General features: G+C 43.6%; 1 protein-coding gene across 1 annotated transcript in view; it reads left to right on the top strand.

Annotated features, from left to right (window-relative positions):
- ghrhrl (growth hormone releasing hormone receptor, like) overlaps positions 1–17,947 on the top strand; it is a 22,643-nt gene extending 4,696 nt beyond the window's left edge. Inside the window, exons 2-13 of the mRNA XM_008293223.1 lie at positions 4,335–4,437; positions 4,898–5,005; positions 6,174–6,265; positions 7,034–7,137; positions 8,774–8,906; positions 9,080–9,233; positions 11,167–11,227; positions 11,498–11,567; positions 11,834–11,925; positions 12,605–12,734; positions 14,645–14,686; positions 15,652–17,947. Coding sequence (XP_008291445.1) covers positions 4,335–4,437; positions 4,898–5,005; positions 6,174–6,265; positions 7,034–7,137; positions 8,774–8,906; positions 9,080–9,233; positions 11,167–11,227; positions 11,498–11,567; positions 11,834–11,925; positions 12,605–12,734; positions 14,645–14,686; positions 15,652–15,753 — 1,191 coding nt within the window. The 3' untranslated portion in view covers positions 15,754–17,947. The remainder of the gene's footprint in view (positions 1–4,334; positions 4,438–4,897; positions 5,006–6,173; positions 6,266–7,033; positions 7,138–8,773; positions 8,907–9,079; positions 9,234–11,166; positions 11,228–11,497; positions 11,568–11,833; positions 11,926–12,604; positions 12,735–14,644; positions 14,687–15,651) is intronic.
- The last annotated feature ends 2,793 nt before the right edge of the window (positions 17,948–20,740 follow it).

Raw genomic sequence — 20,740 nt, 5'->3', positions numbered from 1 at the left:
GTGTGTGTGTGTGTGTGTGTGCTCCAGACTGTGATGTCAGCCTGAAAGGCAGCACCGTCTCCTGTAGAAGGCTTCAGGGCGACCACAGAGCTCAGCTGAAGGAGAGTCGACGTGTTACCTGCACACAGAGCGGGCAGGTCATGGACAGGCTTCATCCCTTTACTGGCCTTTCATTGTCTCTGAGGCCGTCTTGAAATCATTCTTCAGGATTTGTGCAGCAACCTTGAAAGTCAACGCAGATTTAGACTGAAAGGTGGGATTTTAGCGCTTTTTCCAATAATGTCACTCTTCACTCAGTTCAAATCATTGTACAGACGTATGATATGAAAACCTGCAGCTGGTGTTCAAAGAAAGTGCATCTCGCCGCTTGACACATAAAGAAGTCCTTTCTTGTGTCAGAATGGTGCCTTGTGAACTTTTCATTCTGTTTTCCACTTGATATCCAAATGATGACCCGAAGCAGCTCGAGGCCATAAATTCTGCCTTTTTTCCAAAAATGCCAGAAAAACATTGAGTTTGGACTGTTGTGAAACCACCTCAGCTGTCTTTCCTGTTTGTGTTGGTCGTCCTAATATAACATAACACTGAAAAAAGAAAACAGATTGAAATGTGAAATTCCCAGGTGCTGCACTTCCTTTGAACTGTAATTTCATGAAATGGCTCCTGGTGCCTTAGTGCGGCTGCAGATGTTGTTGTTCCCCTGCAGAGGAACTCGTATAGATGTTTTAATGGAAATATTTTTAGCACACGAACCAGCTTGTGCTACTGAATAAACTCAGAAAGCCGGCGACTGGGGCGAGCTCGCTGCTCCTCAGAGGAGGCGTCTGGGGTCCCAGAGGAATTGATCTTCTGAGGGTTTGTTTCATTACGAGCTTGGTAGCATCTCGTCACAAAGACACTTGTTTTCCCCTCAGGTCTTTTAAAATGAGATGGAAATGAGCTGAAACAAGGACAGAAGTCTGAGCCGTACGCCATCAGTAACATGGATGACTTTATGAAGGTGCTGTGTTGAGCTGTTATGTCTAATTGGATCTGCAGCCTTTCCAAACTAAAGGAGTCTATCTGAAGTGGGTTTACTGAAGAGTCTCAGTGAACTATTATTCGTCCAACTCACCACAACAAAGGTGTTCTCTTCCACTAATCATGGCTGGCTGGTTGGTTGTCTGACTCTAAGTGTGGCCCTGCGATAGACTGGCGACCTGTCCAGGCGAACCTGCCTTCACCCTAAGTGGGCTGGGATAGGCTCCAGCCCCCCCGCGACCCTGGTGAGGATTAAGAGGTGTATAGATAATGGATGGATGGTTGTCAAGTTGAAATGGGTGCTACATTACATGATATTTATCAGTCAAGGTCAGATGTTAGACCCCCAGTGGGAAGCCTACAGGTGGCTTCTGATACAAACACGTGTCTGTCCTGCACTGTTTTAAAGTCACAGTGGAGTCAAGGGCCATGAGCTGGAGTTTGACCTTGAAATGTCCCCCAAGGTCAAATTTAACATCACCAATAGAAAGCCCCAACGTAGTGATCTGCACCAAATACCATAAATCTACCTGGATACTCTACTACGGATAGATAGATAGATAGATAGATGGATGGATGGATGGATGGATGGATGGATGGATGGATGGATGGATGGATGGATGGATGGATGGATGGATAGATGGATAGATAGATAGATAGATAGATAGATAGATAGATAGATAGATAGAATTATTGAAGGCTAATAATACACTGGGGAATACACTAATTAATAAAAAGTAAACTTCTCCTGCAGGTGCTTCAGTTGCTGTCGTACGATGAGGAAAGATAACCTGCATCACTAAATTCCATGTTCAGGCCCCACTCGTCGGGCTTTAGTGCAAATCACAGGACTGTCGCTGCCATGGCTCTGCTCATACATACATACATATAAAACATAATGTCTGCTGTAGACAACAGGAATTACTGTGCTGCTCTGCATGCATGTACTGAAATGAGCTTTTGTGCTGCACAAACTTGAAACATTTTGCAGCAAACACTGAAGCTTGGTGCAAGTGTACCCATCGATCAATTCAAATCTGGCGTCTCGTTGATTGTTTATGCTCATTTAATCCCGTTGTCCGTTCCCTCGACATCACTGTAAATTAGGGCTCAACGATTCCTTGAGATTTATTCTGGGCAACATGAGATGCAATTTAAAAAAGAACCAGATAAATACAAAAAAAGCAAACAAACTGTGGAAGACATTTCATGTGTGAGGACACAGTGCAGTATGTGGTCATGGGTAACAAAGACCCCGTCTGCTGCTCGCTCCTTTAGATTGAGACGGCTTAAGTTCACTGGCAGCATTAATACAATGACTTAGTGGTAAATAAACTCCAGCACAGATTCAGCCAGACTGGGGTTTTAGATTTCTACAGGTGAACTGAATTCAGTAGAACATGAAAGAACCAAGAGTTGCTAAATTTCTATGCATGCTGTTAATTTCATTGTGGTGCTCGTTGTGAAGATAGAAGAATGCAGCAAACAAATAGAAGTAGGGATATGAAGAGCACGAAGCTGAATGGAGCGTCTGATGGCGGACTACAAATCAGCCGTGGATGTTTTGAACTCAGCTCCAGCCCATCTCTTCCCTCTGAGTCTTTTCTTCTGCCTCCCTCTCATGGGGAAAATCCTCACAATCAACTGACATTACTCGTTCTTGGTATTCATATCTGCACAGTTCGGTTTCCTTGAGACTGTGACCAAGACACAACCTTCTCTGAGAACAGTCACTTCTCTGCAGCTCTCACTTCCATCAAAGACAACGTCTGCTGCTGTATTACATTCGGTCTTCACTACATTCTGTGCCACGTGATGGATGCATGCCGAGCAAAACACGTGAGTTTTTACAAAGATCATGACCTCGTGTCTTTTTTAGAATCACTTCGATTCAGAGTTTCTACAGTTTAGTTTTTCTGTATTTCCTTTCTTCCCACAGTGCCCTCCAACAGCTACGATACACCAACCCTCTACCTTCCCAGAAACAAGATTTTCTTATTTGTTTGAAATAAATGTCAGGCCGAAGTCAAATGCAAATCCAGTTATCCTGTGGAGCGAGCAGGAGCAGATGAACACATGAATCTCTGGTCGGCACTAATGGATGGAGCGCAGCGTTGTTCCGTGTCCAGTAGGCAGCGCTGTCCTTTGGAACAAACTCATTTGATGTTGTTTTTACTTTCCATTCGAGGACAGATATGTGCGTCTGCCAACGTTTACAGTTATAGTGCACTTAAAAAAAAGGAGTCGCTGCCTTTTAAAAACCAAAATGCTGTCAGGGAATGGTGTTTTTGGCTTGCGTTTATGTTCTCCTCCAGGCGTCCACCAGAGGGCGTCCTGGAGGAACTCTGCTCCCTGTCACTTATTCCCTGCAGGTGTGTTACCTGCACACCTGCAACTCATCTGGGTCGTCACCTTGTGAGCTCTCACCACTCACTCTTTGCCTGAGTGTTGCCCTACATGGCGACTTCGAGCCACCACCCGAGTGTTTCCTTCGAGCCTCTTTCCGAACTTCTGCTCCTGCCTCATCTTCATAAAGGATTTCTTCCCTGTGTTCCTGATCCACGTTCGAGCTTCCCACCTGCATTGAACCCAAGTCTTCTTCGTTGTTCCCAGGACTATCACCGCACAACCGGTAACCCCCGCCTTGTTTTCATTCTCGTCATTACAACATCAGTTTCTGCAATAAACCTTATTTTTCCTAACTCCATGTCTCCTGAGTGTCATTCTGCATTTAGTTTATCCTTGACAGATGCATTATTTTGATGCACATATCACAGCTTTTTGATGTAATTAGACGTTAAGTGACCAGAAAATCGAACCTGTTTAAACTCCCTTGCCTTGTTTCTTGGGCCATGGACTGTCCTACAAAGGCACCCACCTGCTACTCTAAGTGGCCACACCCTTAATAACACAAAACCTTAAACCTTAATATCATCTAAATGGGAGATTCTTATAAAAAATGTATTCAGTGCCATTGTCACGAATGGGGAAATTAGTTGTAGGGACTAAAACCGTTGTTTTGCACCAGACTGCAGGCATGTTTATTCCTGCTATAAAGGTGGACATTTTATCATGGAGCTCTATGGGATCGACTCACTTTTGGAGTCAGCCTCAAGTGGCCATCCACGGAACTGCAGTTTTGGCATTTTTGTGTTATTTTTCAGTCCTGGAGGTTCTGAAAAGTTTGCTGTTGTGTGTTTCTGAAAGTGGACATGCCTTATTTTCATACGTTTCACAGCTGTTTAATGTAATTAGGGGTTAAATGACCAAAGTAGAACCTAATCAAACCTCCTTGCCTTGTTGTGTCCCTGTAGGCTCTGTCGAGTCTGCACCCTGAATGCGAATACATATTTCAGCTGGAGAAAGAGGAGCGTCGCTGCCTTCAGCACATTGCCGAGCAGGGAAACAGAAGCACAGGTGTGTTTTTTTTTTTGTTTTTTTTTGCTTTTTCACATCAGCCATTCTGAAACCATTAGAGCAGCAGCAGCTCTTCTAAATTCAAGAGGGACTATAGCTGTGGTATGAAATATACTGCAAGTGTTCACATTCAGTGCAAGAGTCGAAGGTGGAACAAGTGCTTCACAGGAAATTATCAGTTGTCTGGAAATGAAAACCCGGCCGGTAATCTATGACTGAGATGCATCTGTAGACGGGACTTTTGGGGAGGGTTACTTAAGGGTTCATGTGTGTAATCTACCAAAAGATGAAGGACTTGGTTGGAGCGCTACACGACACTGCTATAATCTATAATCGTTCATTATATACACCAGTTACCTACACTGGATCTCAGAGCATATCATTCAACTGCATATTTCAGATGGTGTATAGTTTATGATTTATGAAACATTTTTAAACCTTCCTCCTTCTTTGTGAAAAGGTTGTCGTCCATTCTGGGATGCAGTCAGCTGCTGGCCTCATGCATTCACCGGAGAAACCGTCCACAGAGCTTGTCCTGCAGTCTTCTCCCTCTTCAGAAACAGCACAGGTGACTATAAAACCAGGAGAATGAACTGTGATTCAGCTAAATTATTATCCTAGTGAAACCAAGGAGTGTTTCTGATCCTGCTGAGTTCACAAAGTGTGTGTGTGTTTTTAATGACTTATCTTTTTGAGTAACTCGTTAATTTGGTCGTATTGTGAATTCGACCCGGATCTCTTTGCCAGATTTCCACAGGAGACTGCAATCCAATTAACTTTGTCCTTACAAACAAGTCAACAGGTCTGGGGGTCTGAAATGAGCAAAACAAGAAGTACATGCATAACAGCGTTTGAACAAGACTGAGAGGTACACTGAGGCTTTGATTCAAGACAGATCGGCTGGACGGGTCGGCTGGGATGACTTGAGAGCGACATCTGGCAGCTTACAAGGGTTGTGTGAGGATTGAAAATAGATATTGCATCATCTCCATTGAAGCTAGGCTGCTGTCAGGTAGAATAAGAATCATGCAGGCGAAGTCGAGATGTAAAGGCAGCAGCCACGAAGTCCTCTGGGCCACCGTCCTACAAAGGCACACAACAGTAATGCAAAGTGGCCACACCCTCAATAATGCATAACTTAAAACCTTAATATGATTTGAACGAGCGAGTTATATAAAAATTCAGCTCTGCACAGTTGGCAAGAATTGTGGCATTAGCTGTAGAGACCAAAACCGTTTTTTGGACCCGACTGTCTGCGTGTTTATTTCCACCGTGAAGCTGGACACGTTAACACGGAGGTCGATGGGGATTGACTCGGTTTTTGAGTCAGCCTCAAGTGGCCATTCAATGAACTGCAGTTTTTGGCATTTTGCTTTCATTTTTCAACCCCAAAGGTTCCCACTTGCCCTAAATTATCTTCAGTATCAGTTCAAACTTTACTAAGGATGCAACTCACAGGGGCGCATAGAACAAAACAGTGTTGTAGCTCTGGATCTGGGAAACGCTGTCTCATTTCACTGTGTTCTGTAGCTGTATGTGGTTGAAATGACAATAAAGCCCTTTGAATAGTATAAGTATAAAATTCATGACAATCCGTTCAGTGGCTGTTGAGATGTTTCAGTCTCAACTAAATTAATAAAAGCCGGACATTTAACTTGAGTACATTCCTTATCTGATCAGGATTCTAAACTCTACATGGCGTTGTCGACTTCTTGATCTCTTCCTTTTCTCTTCAGGGTCAGTGAGCAGAAACTGCACCCCTGCAGGCTGGTCCAGGCCCTTCCCGCCATACCATATCGCCTGCAACGTGGACGCTGACATTCCTGAGGTGAGGGTTTGCTGGGGCGAAGCAGGTAAAGAGGTCAGAACGAGGAATGACAGACCGCAGATTGAGAGCACAGAGGTCAGCAGAGAAAATTAGAAACGGCAGGAGAAGCAGCCGGAACGAGGAGATAAGAGACGGAGAAGCGACAGGATGAGCCGCCTGTTTCCACTGCAGGAATCAACACCCAAAGCAAGCTCCACTAGAGGAGAAAAACCCTCGCTTTCCAAGAGGTTCTTGATGAAGTTTTTGACCCTTGTGGGGCTGTGATGAAATGAAAATGCCATACCTATTGTGGCTTTTTCTTTCTTTCAGCATTCTTTTTTGAGATTCTTCGGAGAGCATGGAAAATATCTTTTCACACAGATTTGAAAGTCAGGTAATAGCTGAAATGATCTGGTTTCACAAAGAGAAAATGGTGCTTAATCGTTATTGTTGGAGGAAGCTACCCTTTGTGCTATTTTATTTCTTGTTGTTCTAAAGGCTTGAGTTCTACAAGTTCTGATATTGCTGTAATTAGTTCCCTTTTTCAGATTCAGTCTTCTGCTCTGTCCAGTCTTCCTGCCTTCGGACTAAGATTTTAAAATATGGAAAAGCTTTCTTGCAGTTAGTCCACATTCATCTCTTCAGTGCAGTTTAGTCTCAGACTTGCCTGTAATTTGGTGTCATTTTGAGACATTACATTCATTTTGAAGCCTGACAGCATTTTGAAAGCTTTGATATCTGTGTATGATGTCCTTTCATGCAAAGTCTTCTTTCTCATCCTGCCTCCAGACCGAGGAGTCGTACTTCGCCACAGTAAAGCTGATCTACACCGTCGGCTACAGCATCTCTCTGGTGGTTCTGGCTGTTGCTGTGTTGATCCTATTGCTCTTCAGGTACAGAACAAATTACATACGACGGGTTCTGGCTGTTGAGGAAAAGGGTTTCAGCTCAATAACTGTATAAGAGACATTCAGTCAATAACTGCATGTAAAAATGGTGATTCACACACAGGATTTCTTAACAGTCATATTAAAATTCAATGTGGTGAATTTGTAAATGTTGGCACAGACAGACTCCACCGAACTCCAAAAAATCACATTGATTGATCTGAGGGAGGCCACGCAGTCATTTCTGGGTCCTGAACTGTCCTATAAAGGCAAACATTAGTGATTAATATCAAGTGGCCACACCCTTAATTATGCAGAACTTTAAACCTTAATAGAATTTGAACGGGTTAATTATATGAAAATGTAGTTGTGTACCGTTGGCAAGAATGTGTCAATTAGTTATGGAGACCAAAGCTGTTTTATATATCAGACTGTAAATATGTTTATTTCCACTAAAGTTGGACATTTTAAAACGGAGGTCGGTGGGGACTCACTTTCGGAGTCAGCCTCAAGTGGTCATTCAAGGAACTGCACTTTGGTTTCATTTTCCAGTCCAGGAGGTTAATGTTCAGTTTCCGATCAGAGTTTATTAAGGATATAGCTTTTGACCAAAAAAGACGTGTTCTTGTACTATATAGAGGTGTGTACTTTTTCTGTATGCTCTACTGTTCATCGCAGACAGAATCGATTTGGGATTTCTTGCTGATGTCTAGATTGTAAATTTGATCCCGCTGTCATATTTGTACACTAAATATGAAGCCATGAGAACCTGCAGATGAACTTTGTTTAGCATAAAAGCTAGAAACACAGACACCACCCAGCATGGCTCCATCTGAAATTAAAAACTCCCAGAAAGCTCCAGCAGCGAACACCTTTCTGTTGCACTGATGAGTTGCTATCAGTGTGCCTGAGAGCTCCGGCACCACATCAAGGCTCTCCTCTCACTCACTGGATTAAAGTGCGACCAACAAACATTATTATTATTAATTACTGTTTGATTTTTTTCTCGTCAGTTGGTGTGTTGGTGATAAATCTGGCCTGACAGAATCACTTGATGAGTGCGACCCCAGTCAGCACCATCACTTCCACCTCTCTCTCCTATTTATACATCTGGCTCTTTGTGTGATATATATCTTCAATGGTTTTATTTTCTTGTTTGTCATCCTTCCAGTTGTTGTTTAAACCTGTAAAACATATGTTTGCTATCAAAATGACATATTTAGAAGTTTGTTTTGCACATAAAATAATCCATTCATTCCTTAAAAGTCCCTGCCTCCCCCTTCATATCACATCTCAAGCACACCAGCTCACTTAAACTCTGCCTAAACAGTGTAAAAAAATACTCTATAATGCCATGAATGCTGAAACCAAAAACTCATTCTGAAGAGGAATGATGTGGAAATCCCTCCGTCCAGGTATGATCGGCTGCTCAGGTTTGTTCCACACAGAACTCTGAATCTTTAATAAACTGTCATCGAAGCTCTGCAGCTTCAAGGTGGAAATGCTCAGCTACTGTGTTTTTGTCTTATTTTGCACATGACGTGTCTTTGAAAAAATATAAAAAACACCATATGGACATGTGAACAAGGTAAAAACCGTGTCGTATGTTCTGACTGTCTGGCCACTTGTGTGTTTCCAACAGAAAGCTGCGTTGCGCCAGGAACTTCATTCACATCCAGCTCTTTGCCACCTTCATCCTGAAGTCTGCGGCGGTGTTTATAAAGGATGCTACTCTGTTCTCCAGCGACGACACCAACCACTGCACCCTCTCCACTGTAAGATGATGACACTCCTGACAAGAGCTTCTTGGCTGTATTAAGAAATTCCTGCGGGTAGTTTCTCATATTTATGCAAGCAGCTGCGCCTCCTCGCTCACTAATCCCTCCTTACCGTTTGCTCTCTGCCCTTCTTCTCCTCCTCCTTCTCCTCCTCCATATTTTCTGCCCAGTTTGCCTGTAAGGTGTCTGTGGTCTTCTGTCACTACTGTGTCATGGCAAATTTTTTCTGGCTCCTGGTGGAGGCGCTCTACCTCAATTCCCTGCTGCTCTCCTCTTTCTATCACAGCCGCCGATGCCTCTGGGGCTTCAGCCTGCTGGGATGGGGTGAGAACTTTAACATGCAGAGCTTCATGGCCATTCTACATCCCCTGCATTTGCAGTACAGCCTCATACACGGTGAGGGGTTCAGTGCCAAAGCGGGCCAAACCACAAAGAATCCAAAGCTGAGTTTTATGTTTTGGTGATAAGTGTTTATGGTCTCCTAGCTCGTGGCAAAGTGGTCCAACCAACCACCAATAAAGGTTTTGTCTTGAAGGTTTAGTGGCAAACTGGGCCAAGCTGCACCAATTGGTGACCATTATATCGCAGGTAGTTGCAACATGTTTGCAATTCAAGATGGCGGACAGCGCAACCTCAAGCCCCATGAAAATGCAACTCGTAGGTATGGCAAGGTAAAAAAAAAACTGAATTAACCACCACCAAGCATCTGTTTCTACCCCACGGTGCTCAGAAGTTTCTCTCGTTTCTGATGATGTAAACTCTTCAAAGCTGTTTAACAGGACGAACCTGGAATCAGGTTTTTTCTCAAAGTAGAAAATGTGGTACGGCCTGCTTTGGCAAAAGGAAAGGCTAAAATAAAACTTCAATTAGTCGTCACAAAGCGGCTGCTTCTATCTGTGGACAGCGCTGAAACGTCTTTGGATGCACATCAGGACGCCTCCAACAACCAGGATTTGTTTCAGCAACACAAAATGGGAAAAAGAAGAAAATAAAGAATAATGCTTCTGAAACGTCACTTTTAAGAATTACAGAAGAAGCTGGGAAAAGATATAGGCGCTTATTTTATTTTAAGGTTTTTAAGGAACAAAGTCTGATTCAAAATCAGTAAAGCTTTATTACAAAATAAAAGTACAACAGAAATGGAAAAGTTTGTGTCAAGACACTGCTGCTGATGAATGCAGCCAAGACATCATGTGCAGAATGAGTTTCAGCTTAAATAAGAAATACACGTTTAAAATGTCTATTTTTTACTTTCTGCCTGTAGTGTGACGTCCCCGAGACCGTTCCTTAGTTCTTTTTCGATTGCACAGATGTCGGCACTGTGAACCCTTTGCCGTCTCCGGTCCATCTGACTTGCATGTGGTTTGAAACAAAACTCTTTATTTTGGACTTTATCTGCCCTGTGATGCAGATATTTGGCTTTTTTCAACTGTCATAACAGGTTTTTGGATTTCCAGTCTACAAATGTAGCATTCAATTAGTGTTTCTGTTAAAAAAAAAAATTAGATGTTTAATGTTAAATGTTTGAGATTTTTTTACATTTACTTCTCTAAAAAAATCTGAAATATTTTTGTAATTTATTTCTATCAATGTTCTATAACGATAAACTGAGGACAAACACGATGTAGTTATTCTCATACAAAGGAAGAAACGCCATCATCCAAAATCTAATGAACAATTTCAAACCTAATCAGCTGAGCAGTTTAAAATGTCTTCATTTGTGCTTTATTATACTGTCCTCCTTCGCTTCAGCAGAGGTTCGCAGCCGTCTTCAGGGACACAAATTAAACAAGACAGACTGCCGTCAGCCAGCGTCTCCTGCTTATTATCTGAACGGATAAAAACTCTCCTGGCTCCCGCGGCGTCCGCAGGAAAACAAACCAAATTAAAGTTTACGTCCCCGGGGCGGACGCTGCTCATGTCATTCATCACATTTTGTGGGTTGAGTGTCTTTTAAAACGATGTTGAAGTTGGATTGCCAAGGTCTCGGTAAATGAAAAGGGTCCTTGCACATAATAGATGTTCTCATCCACTTAACCTGCTGAGCAGGATGTTGTACGAGGTCAGAAAGTGATGGGAGCCAGCCTATACTGTGCATACTGCAGAGATGACGTGCACAACGTTCATTTACTGGTCGTTGTTGCTGCACAGATAGTTGCAGATGCTAGAAAAGCTGATATTCAAACAGGTTCACACAATGTCTCCTGTAATTATGATTCAACCATCTCACTGACATTCGTTTCCCGCCTTTCCACAGGTGTCCCTGTGCTCTTCATAGTCCTGTGGATTGGATCCAGAGTGTACTTTGAGGACACAGAGTTTGTACAAACCTCCATTACCACAGTCACCATCATAAAGACCACAGCTAGAAGCACAGCGAAGCATGACCGGATGCTGCTTAAACAAATTGAATGATGTGGATTAGGGGAGATAAACACCATGAATGTTGACTTTTCTGAGCTTCACTTTGTAATTACGTGTATAATTTACTCTCTAATTTATCAGGAGGTTATTTTATTCTGCAACAGATCAGCTCAATGTAGACAAAGAGAACCTCTGCAGACTGACTGAACTTCCATCTTTTGCAGATGCTGGGACGTCAACGAGGACTCGCCCTACTGGTGGATCATCAAAGGCCCGATCGTCGCCTCTATAGCGGTAAATGCTCCCGTTGTGCTCTAACAGCCGGAATGACTGCAGCTAATTACAAACCTAGAGTATTTGTTCACTTTTTGTTATGGAGACCGACTGGGGGAAAACTTCCTTTGCACCGTTAGAGTAGAACCACGGTACTCATTATTATTATTATTGTTGCCGTGACACTCGATCATGTTGTTGAAAGCATCATTTTGGTTTTCTAACTACGTGTCCAGGTATTATCCCGTTAATCTGAAGCTTTTATTTCTTTATTTTTCTATCAACAGGTCAATTTTATGCTTTTCATGAATATCATGAGAATCCTGATGCAGAAGCTGAATCCTCGGCTGATCCAGTTCAACAACTCGTCTCAGTACAGGTAACCTCCAGCTGCAGACGCTCTGTTAGCTACAAGAGTGAATACAGAGAGGGCTGAAGACGTCAGGGTTTTATTTTATTTATCTGAAAGGATCAGTTCTTTAGGGCTGAGATTTGCTTTAATGAGATTTAGCTTTCATCTGTTGCTCCGACATGGTTTTTGGGTTTTCAAAGTGGTGTCTGTGTTTATTGTGAACTTTCAGCTCTGTCAGTCAGATGCACACGTTCCCAAATACTTTTTTACTCTGATAGTTTTTCTTCTGATAAATGGACACCTTGATGTTGGAAAAAATGAGAGTTGTGTAAAAAAAGTAAAACAAACAGCACAGCGGATGACTGATGACCCACAAACGAGGCAGTCTGGTCCGTCTGTGGTTGCACTGGTACCAAGGGGCTGCAGTCAGAGCGTTCATGAACATCACATATCAGCTCTCATACGAACAACATGCTGATTGTAAGTTAAGTGGTGCTGGACTCAGCTGAACCTGTTGTTGCATCTGTTCGCTTAAACATCAAACTGCCTCACATGCACCTGCTGCTTCCTGCACACGCGTGTCCTGACTGACACGTGACCACGAGTCCATCAGCGTTCACCCTAACCCTAAGCCAGACTGCCGACAAGCGACTCCCTCAGCAAGCCTTCACCTCCTGCACCTCATTTCTTCTCTTCTGTGCAACAGACGCCTGACAAAGTCCACCCTCCTGCTCATCCCTTTGTTCGGTACTCACTACATGTTCTTCAATTTTCTGCCCGACTACTTCAACGTCAGCCTGCGCCTCTGCATCGAGCTCTGCATGGGATCCTTCCAGGTACGAAGGCACTGCCTCGCAGCGCACACTCTGTAGCCGTGTGCACAGTCTAATGTCTCGAGGGTCTCATAATGACCCTCATGTGCACTCCTGTTTCCTTGTGCATCACATCTATTAAAATAGGTGCATTTCATGTAGACAGCATTTTATTTATTTGGCCTCGGGCCGATGATGTATGACAGTGGGCAGCATGAAGCTCATTTTCAGCTCCCGTCCCCACCTCGAAACCACAGAATCCAACAGAACCGCCTTATTGCAGAGTGTTGAATGAAATGAAGCAGCAGGTGGTCATTTAAAATCAAATCAAACTTTATTGATGGAACACTTCTCAACAGCAACGCTAAGTGTTTACCAGCATTTAAAAACACTGTCACACACACCCTCACACACATTCACACACACACGCACACACACACACACTCTCACACACTCTCACACACTCTCTCACACACACACACACACACACACACACACACCACTGACTCTAGGGAGGTGTGTCACAAAAGTACAGAAAGGAATTTGCAGATATAAACATCTAGGAGAAAAAATCTGAAGTGTTTTATTCAAACAGCTCATCTGTAGGAACTCTAATGTTTCATATGCTGCACTTTGCTGAACATACACAGCAGAAGTGGTGCAACAGGTACACACAGGTGCATGAGCCAATAGGTGCAAAGGGTTAGAGATTCCCAGATTTTGTCAATTTAACAGTGAGTGGCTTAAATTAAATTGAGTTGAGTTGCTCGTAGGGACTCGGATCCAGACAGTTCAGTTCTCTTACGGCTCTGTTCAGGTTAGTTCAGTTCAGTTATCAGATTTGCATTGATTTCTGCGCTTGCATACATCGCTTGTGCATTAAAGAAAGTGTCATTTCTGAGTGAACAAACAGCCAGCACGATGGCATCCAGTAGCTTAGCACAGCTGTGTTGGTGAGAGTGCAAGAGAAGCTGGACACAAGGTGACATCTGCACTTTCCAAAGTCAGATCACTTCCTGCCCTTTACAGTATATAACATGTGCTACATGTTGGTTTTCTGGCCATGCATCACAGTTGGAGTTTTGGTGTTTGCTGCATCCTGCTGAATTATTTGGATAAGGATGTATGAAATCTGGGCTACAGGTGGCTCGGTGGTTAGCACCATGGCCTCACAGCCGTAGGTGTGAATGTGAGTGTGCTTGGTTGTCTGTCTCTAAGTGTAGCCCTGTGATAGACTGGTTACCTGTCCAGGTGAACCTGCCTTCACCCTGAGTCAGCTGGGATAGGCTCCGCCCCCCAGTGAGGATTAAGGTGTAGAGAAGATGGATGAAGTATGCCTCCATATGCTACATTTCTAAAGCTCCTATTGGTGCCAGTCACAGGAGGAAAACTCCGTCTCTTAGGGTGAGAAACTAAGGTTTTGTGGTTGGTGGAATATCAGGATAGACAGACACATTGAAATAGTTTTACCACATCTGCACCATCATATAGCTGCTTTGTATTATTCTGTCACAGCAGGGTTGTGCCATTGGAGACCATATGTACACATCAGTGGGACTGCAGCAGCATCATTTCTCAAGTTCTAGCACTTCAAACATTGATCCACAGACTGTCGCAAAAATCGACCCCACCACATTTTGCATTTGGTCAACTCACCATTAAACAAAATAAATCTGTCAAATTGAAGATAGTCAGGCGTGCTTTATTCAGTGAGTTGACCCTCCTTCAGATGATGCAGTCTTGTTTTAATAAGACATGAAGTCAAACTATCAGCGTTCCACCCTCACTGTCTGGCTGGTTTAGGGGGATTCTCATTTTTCAGCTGATCAGCTCTCATTCGTGTCTGACATTTAGACTTAATCTTGACATGAGCAACCTTTTAAAGGTGTGGACGAGTGCTAAATATTAATGATTGCAACCTTCTTCTTCTTCAGGGGCTGCTCGTGGCGATCCTCTATTGCTTTCTCAATCAAGAGGTCAGTTAAGGCTGCAACTCTCTCGAGCGTTTACACATTCAACGAATCACACAAGTCACACACGTCTGTTGAATAATAAACCTGCCTGATCATATGCCAGCAGGAGGTGAGTGGTTCAGAGCTGTCAGGGGCTGAAAATGCAAAGTGAGTTCCCACCTCTTCTGCCCTTTTTGCATCAAGGGACAAACCCAGAGCGTTTATGAAACCGTAAAGATGAATGTGAAGCCAAACTGTGACAGCGTGAGGGCGGCATCAGGCTGGTGTAGCGCTCGCTACACGATGCCTTTAAATCCATTTACATGCTCAAAGGCTGCAGGTGGAATATTTCTATTTTATGGATCAGTTCTTTTACCTGCATTCATATCATCTTGTAGATTTAAAAGACTATATTTACAACTGTGGTTTAATTTTTGACTTCTTTGGCTTTAAAAATGTCACTGATGCACCAAAAACACACGGCATGAACATGCTAAGTGACAATAACCGCTTCTCTCATGTGGCTCTGCTGAAGATCTGGTTGCAGCTTCGCTTAGCAGCATGAAAATGGGGGGATGGACATAAAATAGCTAACATGGTAAAAAAGTCCTTTAAAACTCACAAAATGAACAAGGTATTCTTTTTCTTGTTTGGTTCCAAGAAAAACAAGTAATAATGGCAGTTTTGCACTTCACATTTTATTTTCAGATGCTATTTCTTGATCTGGGGCAAAGCAATAGTTTGGCACATAAAACTCCACAGAGGGGAAAACTGCCACGATAACACGAGGTACAAAGTGATGTTTAGAGGTTCTGGTGGCGTTCGTGTGGACTGACCCTCTGTTTCACAGCCAGAAGCTCCATGTGCTTGAATGTGACTGAACAATAGGAGGAGTGTCGGGTATGAGCCATTGACTTGTCCCTGATGTAAAGAGGCAGGCGAGGCTTCTAGTCTGCAGATACCCACCTGTGTGTGTGCTTGTTTGACAGGTGCAGAAAGAAGTGCACATGCAGTGGCTGCGGTGGCAGGAGAGGAGCTACGGCGTCGTGTCTCCTGCTGCGAAGGGCAGCCAGATGGACACGCCCTTCTAGAGGCCCCGCAGACCTTCACCATGCTTCTGTAGGAACTTTCCAAACTGAACTTTCACAGAGGATTACTTCTGCGCACATCATCTTCTTTAGTGAGCTGTACAGGAAACACAATGACAGAGTTGTCGAGCAGCATCACTGAAGTCCTTCCAAACTGCACGACAGACTGACGCTCCGTCGGCCGGAGTGGAGGAAGTGAAGTTAACGCTCCAAAGGAGAATAACTCTGGAAGCGCTTGACATTTTTACACACACATACTCCAAGACAGCTCCTGCCAGCTTTCATGTGCGTTTCCCAAAGCGGCACCGTGGCAACACCTTTGAAAAGATCAGCTTTTAGATTTCCTTGTAGCCGTTACTCATCAAATTAAGGAGTGATAATTTAGCTGAGCTCGAAGCTCAGCCCGAACAATAACATGACCATCCATTAGAGAGAAAAATGCATCGTCACCATTTGCTTTTTAACCAACAAAACTGCATATTATTCACATTTTAATGCACTCATTAAGTAGACGCTCGAGTAGGACCCAGGCCACAGTCTGAACACTTTGCACCCTGCTGACAGTTAACATGACTTATTTTTCATTCCTCTCATAGTGTGAACTGATATTCTAATATTATGCTTCGTTACTTGGTGTGCGTTGATCCTTCAGCACACAGGACAATTCCTTCTAGGTATGTTTATGCTCTCTGGTGGACTTTTAACTTGTACAGAATTTTTCTTTATTTGCTTTTGTGCTCAGATGCACATGACGGACCACCACCACGATACTGCACACTGTGAAGGTTAAAGGGGCTGTGATGTTCTGTCGTGTCAGGAAGTCGAACAATGGGACAGAAATCTCTGCGTCCTCAACAAAAGCTGCTGTTTAGCACAGAAATACAAACCAACTCTTTATCCTGGCAAGAGTCATGTCATGTCATTCATGATGAATGAGCCGGTGTGAGGCGTGTGAAGAATTTCCAAATGTGAGATAGAAAGAACCATGACTTGTAAGTGTCTTTAATGTATTACAGAGGTAGAAGTATTCAGTCGCTGAGCCCAACCGGGACAAAAAGACCTCGTTATGTCTTGCTTTGCTCATTGTGCAGTCTGAGTTTGTCAGTAGTTCGACTTAAGTGCTCCGAAGCGAAATGACTGAAGTGACGAGGACGTGTTTCCCTTTTATTGCTTTTTAACTTTGAATCTTGGTCAATTTAATTAGAAGGTTTTGACAAAAATGTACCTTTTTCAAAGTGAAAACAAGTTTCTACAAAATAATGTAAATTCACTAAAACTCTAAACTGTAGAATGAATGACTGCAGAAGTGTTCACCTCCTTAAAGTCAGTATTCAGTCGATGCATCTTTGGTCACAGTTACACCATCGAGCCTTTGTCTAAATTAGCCTTGCAAATCTGGAGACTACAATTTTATCTCATTCTTCTTTGCAAAGCTGCTCAAGCTCAGTCAGATTACACAGGGACTGTGAGCGAACAGCTCTTTTTAGATGAACTGAAGTCCAGGTTCTGACTCGCTCATCTTTTTGTCATTAAATTAAAACGCTTCGGCGGTATACTTTGGGTCATTGTCTTGCTGGAAAACAGATCTTCTCCCAAGAGACAAATTCTCTTGCAGACTGGCCGTCCCTACACTTTTGCTGCACTGATTCAAGGCCCTCCCTTTAGAGGAAGCTGCAGGCCTGGACATGATGATGCTGCCACCACCATGCTTCCCAGTGAGCAGCAGTGATGATCATTATTACACTTATTGTGTAACTTGAAGCACCAACTGGCCAAATCTGTGTAGAAGTAGGTGAGTCACGTTAAAGGACTTTGTATGACTATTATTTTTAAGTAATTGACATTGCTTCATTTATTCTTTTTTCACTTTGACAGGAAAGACTTTGTAAATTCAAAACAGCCAAATGAAGTCGACCATGATTCAATGTGGAAAAGCTGTAAAACCAGAAACCTTCCGAGGAGGCGAACACTTTTTATAGGCGCTTTATAGCTCCTATTTATTTTACACTCCTAAAGCCAAGTGGCAGTGAGTCCATCTTAGTCTGAAATACCAAACCGACTCTGAAACATTTGATATTTACAACAGGACAGTGGTTTCTACGCTTCAACTTCCACAGCTCACTGACCTGCTACACTCACCAGCTTTGGCCCTCATCTGTCTAATTTTGTCTTCATATGTTCAGTTTTTGTTTTTTTTTTTTAAATAATTTTTATTGAATTTTCAATTTTTCAAAACAACAAAAACAAAACAAAGAAATCAAACAGACAGCTTGTACAAGCATGAGCACAGCATGAGCATGTCTCAGATCACTGGGGTCCCAAAGAGACAAGCAGCAGACAAGAGCAGCGCAGTGCACGACATCCAGCTCTACACAGCTTGTATAAGTCCACAGAGACAACCGAAGCAAAGGACCACAAGGAGCTCTAACAACCCAGGAGAGGGCATTATGAGGACACAGGTGCACCAGAGGGGCGCCAGACCACATCACTACGCCCCCCACGTATGAGGTCTGCTGTGCAATCTGGGAGATAGTTCCTCTCATTTCCCATCAGAACTGAACTTCGATGTTCCACAGGCAAGACTTTAAAGGTTTCTGTATACCACTGATTAATAGTTGGAGGTCTGGCCTTAATCCACTGGAATAAAATGCATCTTCTTTCCAAGAGAAGCAGCCTGAAGCAATTTTTGCTGGGTCCTTGTCAAACAGAGCCCCTCATTCGAACGATGTAACAGAAAAGAACCAGAATTTATTCCTATTTTCTTATTAACAATTGAGTCAATTTCCTGTGAGACTTTTTGCCAGAATTTAAATCTTACAGGACATTTCCAAATGCAGCGCATGTAAGACCCAACCTCTGTCTTACACTTGACACAGAGGGAGAGATCCCAGAGGAGAGTATTCAGGGACTGGGCTGCACCCTGTGGAGGATCCTACAGTGACTCTCTGTTTGCCTGTTGCACAAGAAAACTCTCCCAGTTGACTCCACTGCGTTGGACCAGGACCTTCCTCAGACGCAGACCCCAGGTCCTTCGCCCACGCACGTCTTATTCTGTCAGTATTACATGGATTGAAGGACTGTAGTTTCCTGTAAGCAAAAACTTTTCATGATCATGTGACCTCGGCCCGGGCTCTGATTGGCAGCTGCAGACTTTCTCCCAGGGCGCAGCTCGGTGCGTCCTGGACCCGCCCACTTTTGCTGTAAGCCAATTAATTTAGTCTTTATTTGCTTTTGTCTCCTGTGGTTGGATATCAGAACTGTCCTTTGACGTTCTTACGACTGAGCTTCTGACCCGTCTCACGGCCTTTCCCTCCTCTGCTGCTGGATCACAGCTCCTGACTGGTGGCTTCATGCATCGGCCTGCTGTCAGTGGAGGAGACGCTGCTCACACAGACGAGTGGCTTCAACCAAGAAGTCAGAGAAGTTTGCTGAGCAGAAAGAGAGACGAGCCAATTTTTTTTGTTCAAATAGCTCCAGGCTGCATCTGCAACCTTCTTTTGGAGAGTGTGAACTGATGATCATGAAGCTGTATGAGTGTCTCTGTAGCCGGCACAGGAAGCTGCTGTGTTCACTACAAGGCTGGAAGGACTTCAATAACTTCAGAGTGCTGCACTATTTACACTTTAAAATGAGGTCTTCTCATGACAAACAGAGCGCAGCTGCATTCACTGTTAAAGGCAGCGTGTAGAATGCATGTAACTGGGTTTAACTTTGGACAGATCTGACACCAGAACGCCCAGTTTATTATTTTTAGTCATTCCTGGTCACACACCTGTCAGAGCAGCACAGCCACCAGCAGCAGCGACCAGCCTGCTGTGTGGGGCGTTCAGGGAGCGTCAGGAAATCGTCTATCAATAAGAAAATGTTCAGCTCGTCACATGTTCTGCCTTTGACCAGGTTGGAGAGCAATGAAATGAGAAAGTGGGTTGTACAGATGCTACCAGTGAAAGAGTTCGTCTGGAGCCCTGAACAGTGTTTTCATTATTTCTGTTGTGTGAGTTTGTAAAGATCCTGTAAATACTGATGAAAGTCTGATGAATGGTTCTGAAGTTTAGTTCTGCTCAGTCTTGATGATGTTATGACTAGAACACCCGCCAGAGGTAGAACATGTGCATTCCTGTAAATAGTTGTGTCTGATGTTACTCATATTCTGATTTCTGATTTAAAATAAAAGGTCATTTGCAGAATGTTTTTCTTGTCAGAGAATCGAACTTTCTTCCACCTGTGAACGTCCCGTGTTTGCTGCTCCCTTGCAAAGTCCAAACGGGCAGTTCTGTGTGAAGCAGACGTGGCCTTTGAAGACGTTTGTTTTTGAAGCCCTTCCTTCACAGATGCCGTCTGATGGTTACTGGGCTGCAGTCAGCACCAGTCATGGCCTGAATCTGGGACGAGGATCGGCCCGTGTCTTGACGGCCAGCCATTCAGATCCTCCGGCTCGGCGCCGGTGAGATTTTTTTGGGTCTAACCACTTGATTTTTTTGTTCCATAACCCTGAGGATCTTTTAAGAAATGCTAAATGACTATCTTACTGCGTCCAGCCTCAGCAGCGATGGGCCGCTGTGAGAGGCCTCGTTCATGCAGCTCAACAATCCCACCACGTTCAGAGACGCTGAGCTGTTTGCCATCACGAGATCTTCACAGAGTGATCACTTGACAGGAAATGACACGGAATCCAAATGTTTGCACAGATTTTGGCTTTTAAAGGCTGTGGTCTCAAACTGTTGATCAGCTGATGAGCAGCCTGTTGGAGTTAAATTGTTGTTTCATTAAACTGCCGGCTCACAGCTTCTGGTCTCTTGTTCCCGTTTCTCCTTTTTGCATTTTGAAGCTCTACTTAGAACCTTCCTAAGATCCAACAGTGCAAAATGCAAATTCATGCAATTTTTTTAACTGGTCTTAAGATTTTGATAATGAGCCAAGTTAGAGGAAGTTCTGTAAATGAGCAGAACGCTGGAAGGATCATTTCAATACCAGCAGTTTGTTCGGCTCA

The sequence above is a fragment of the Stegastes partitus genome, unplaced genomic scaffold, assembly GCF_000690725.1.
Source record: "Stegastes partitus isolate 25-593 unplaced genomic scaffold, Stegastes_partitus-1.0.2 Scaffold866, whole genome shotgun sequence".
Classification (NCBI taxonomy): Eukaryota; Metazoa; Chordata; class Actinopteri; family Pomacentridae; genus Stegastes; species Stegastes partitus.
Note: the sequence above shows the minus strand (reverse complement) of the source record. Positions and strands in the feature narration are given on the sequence as shown.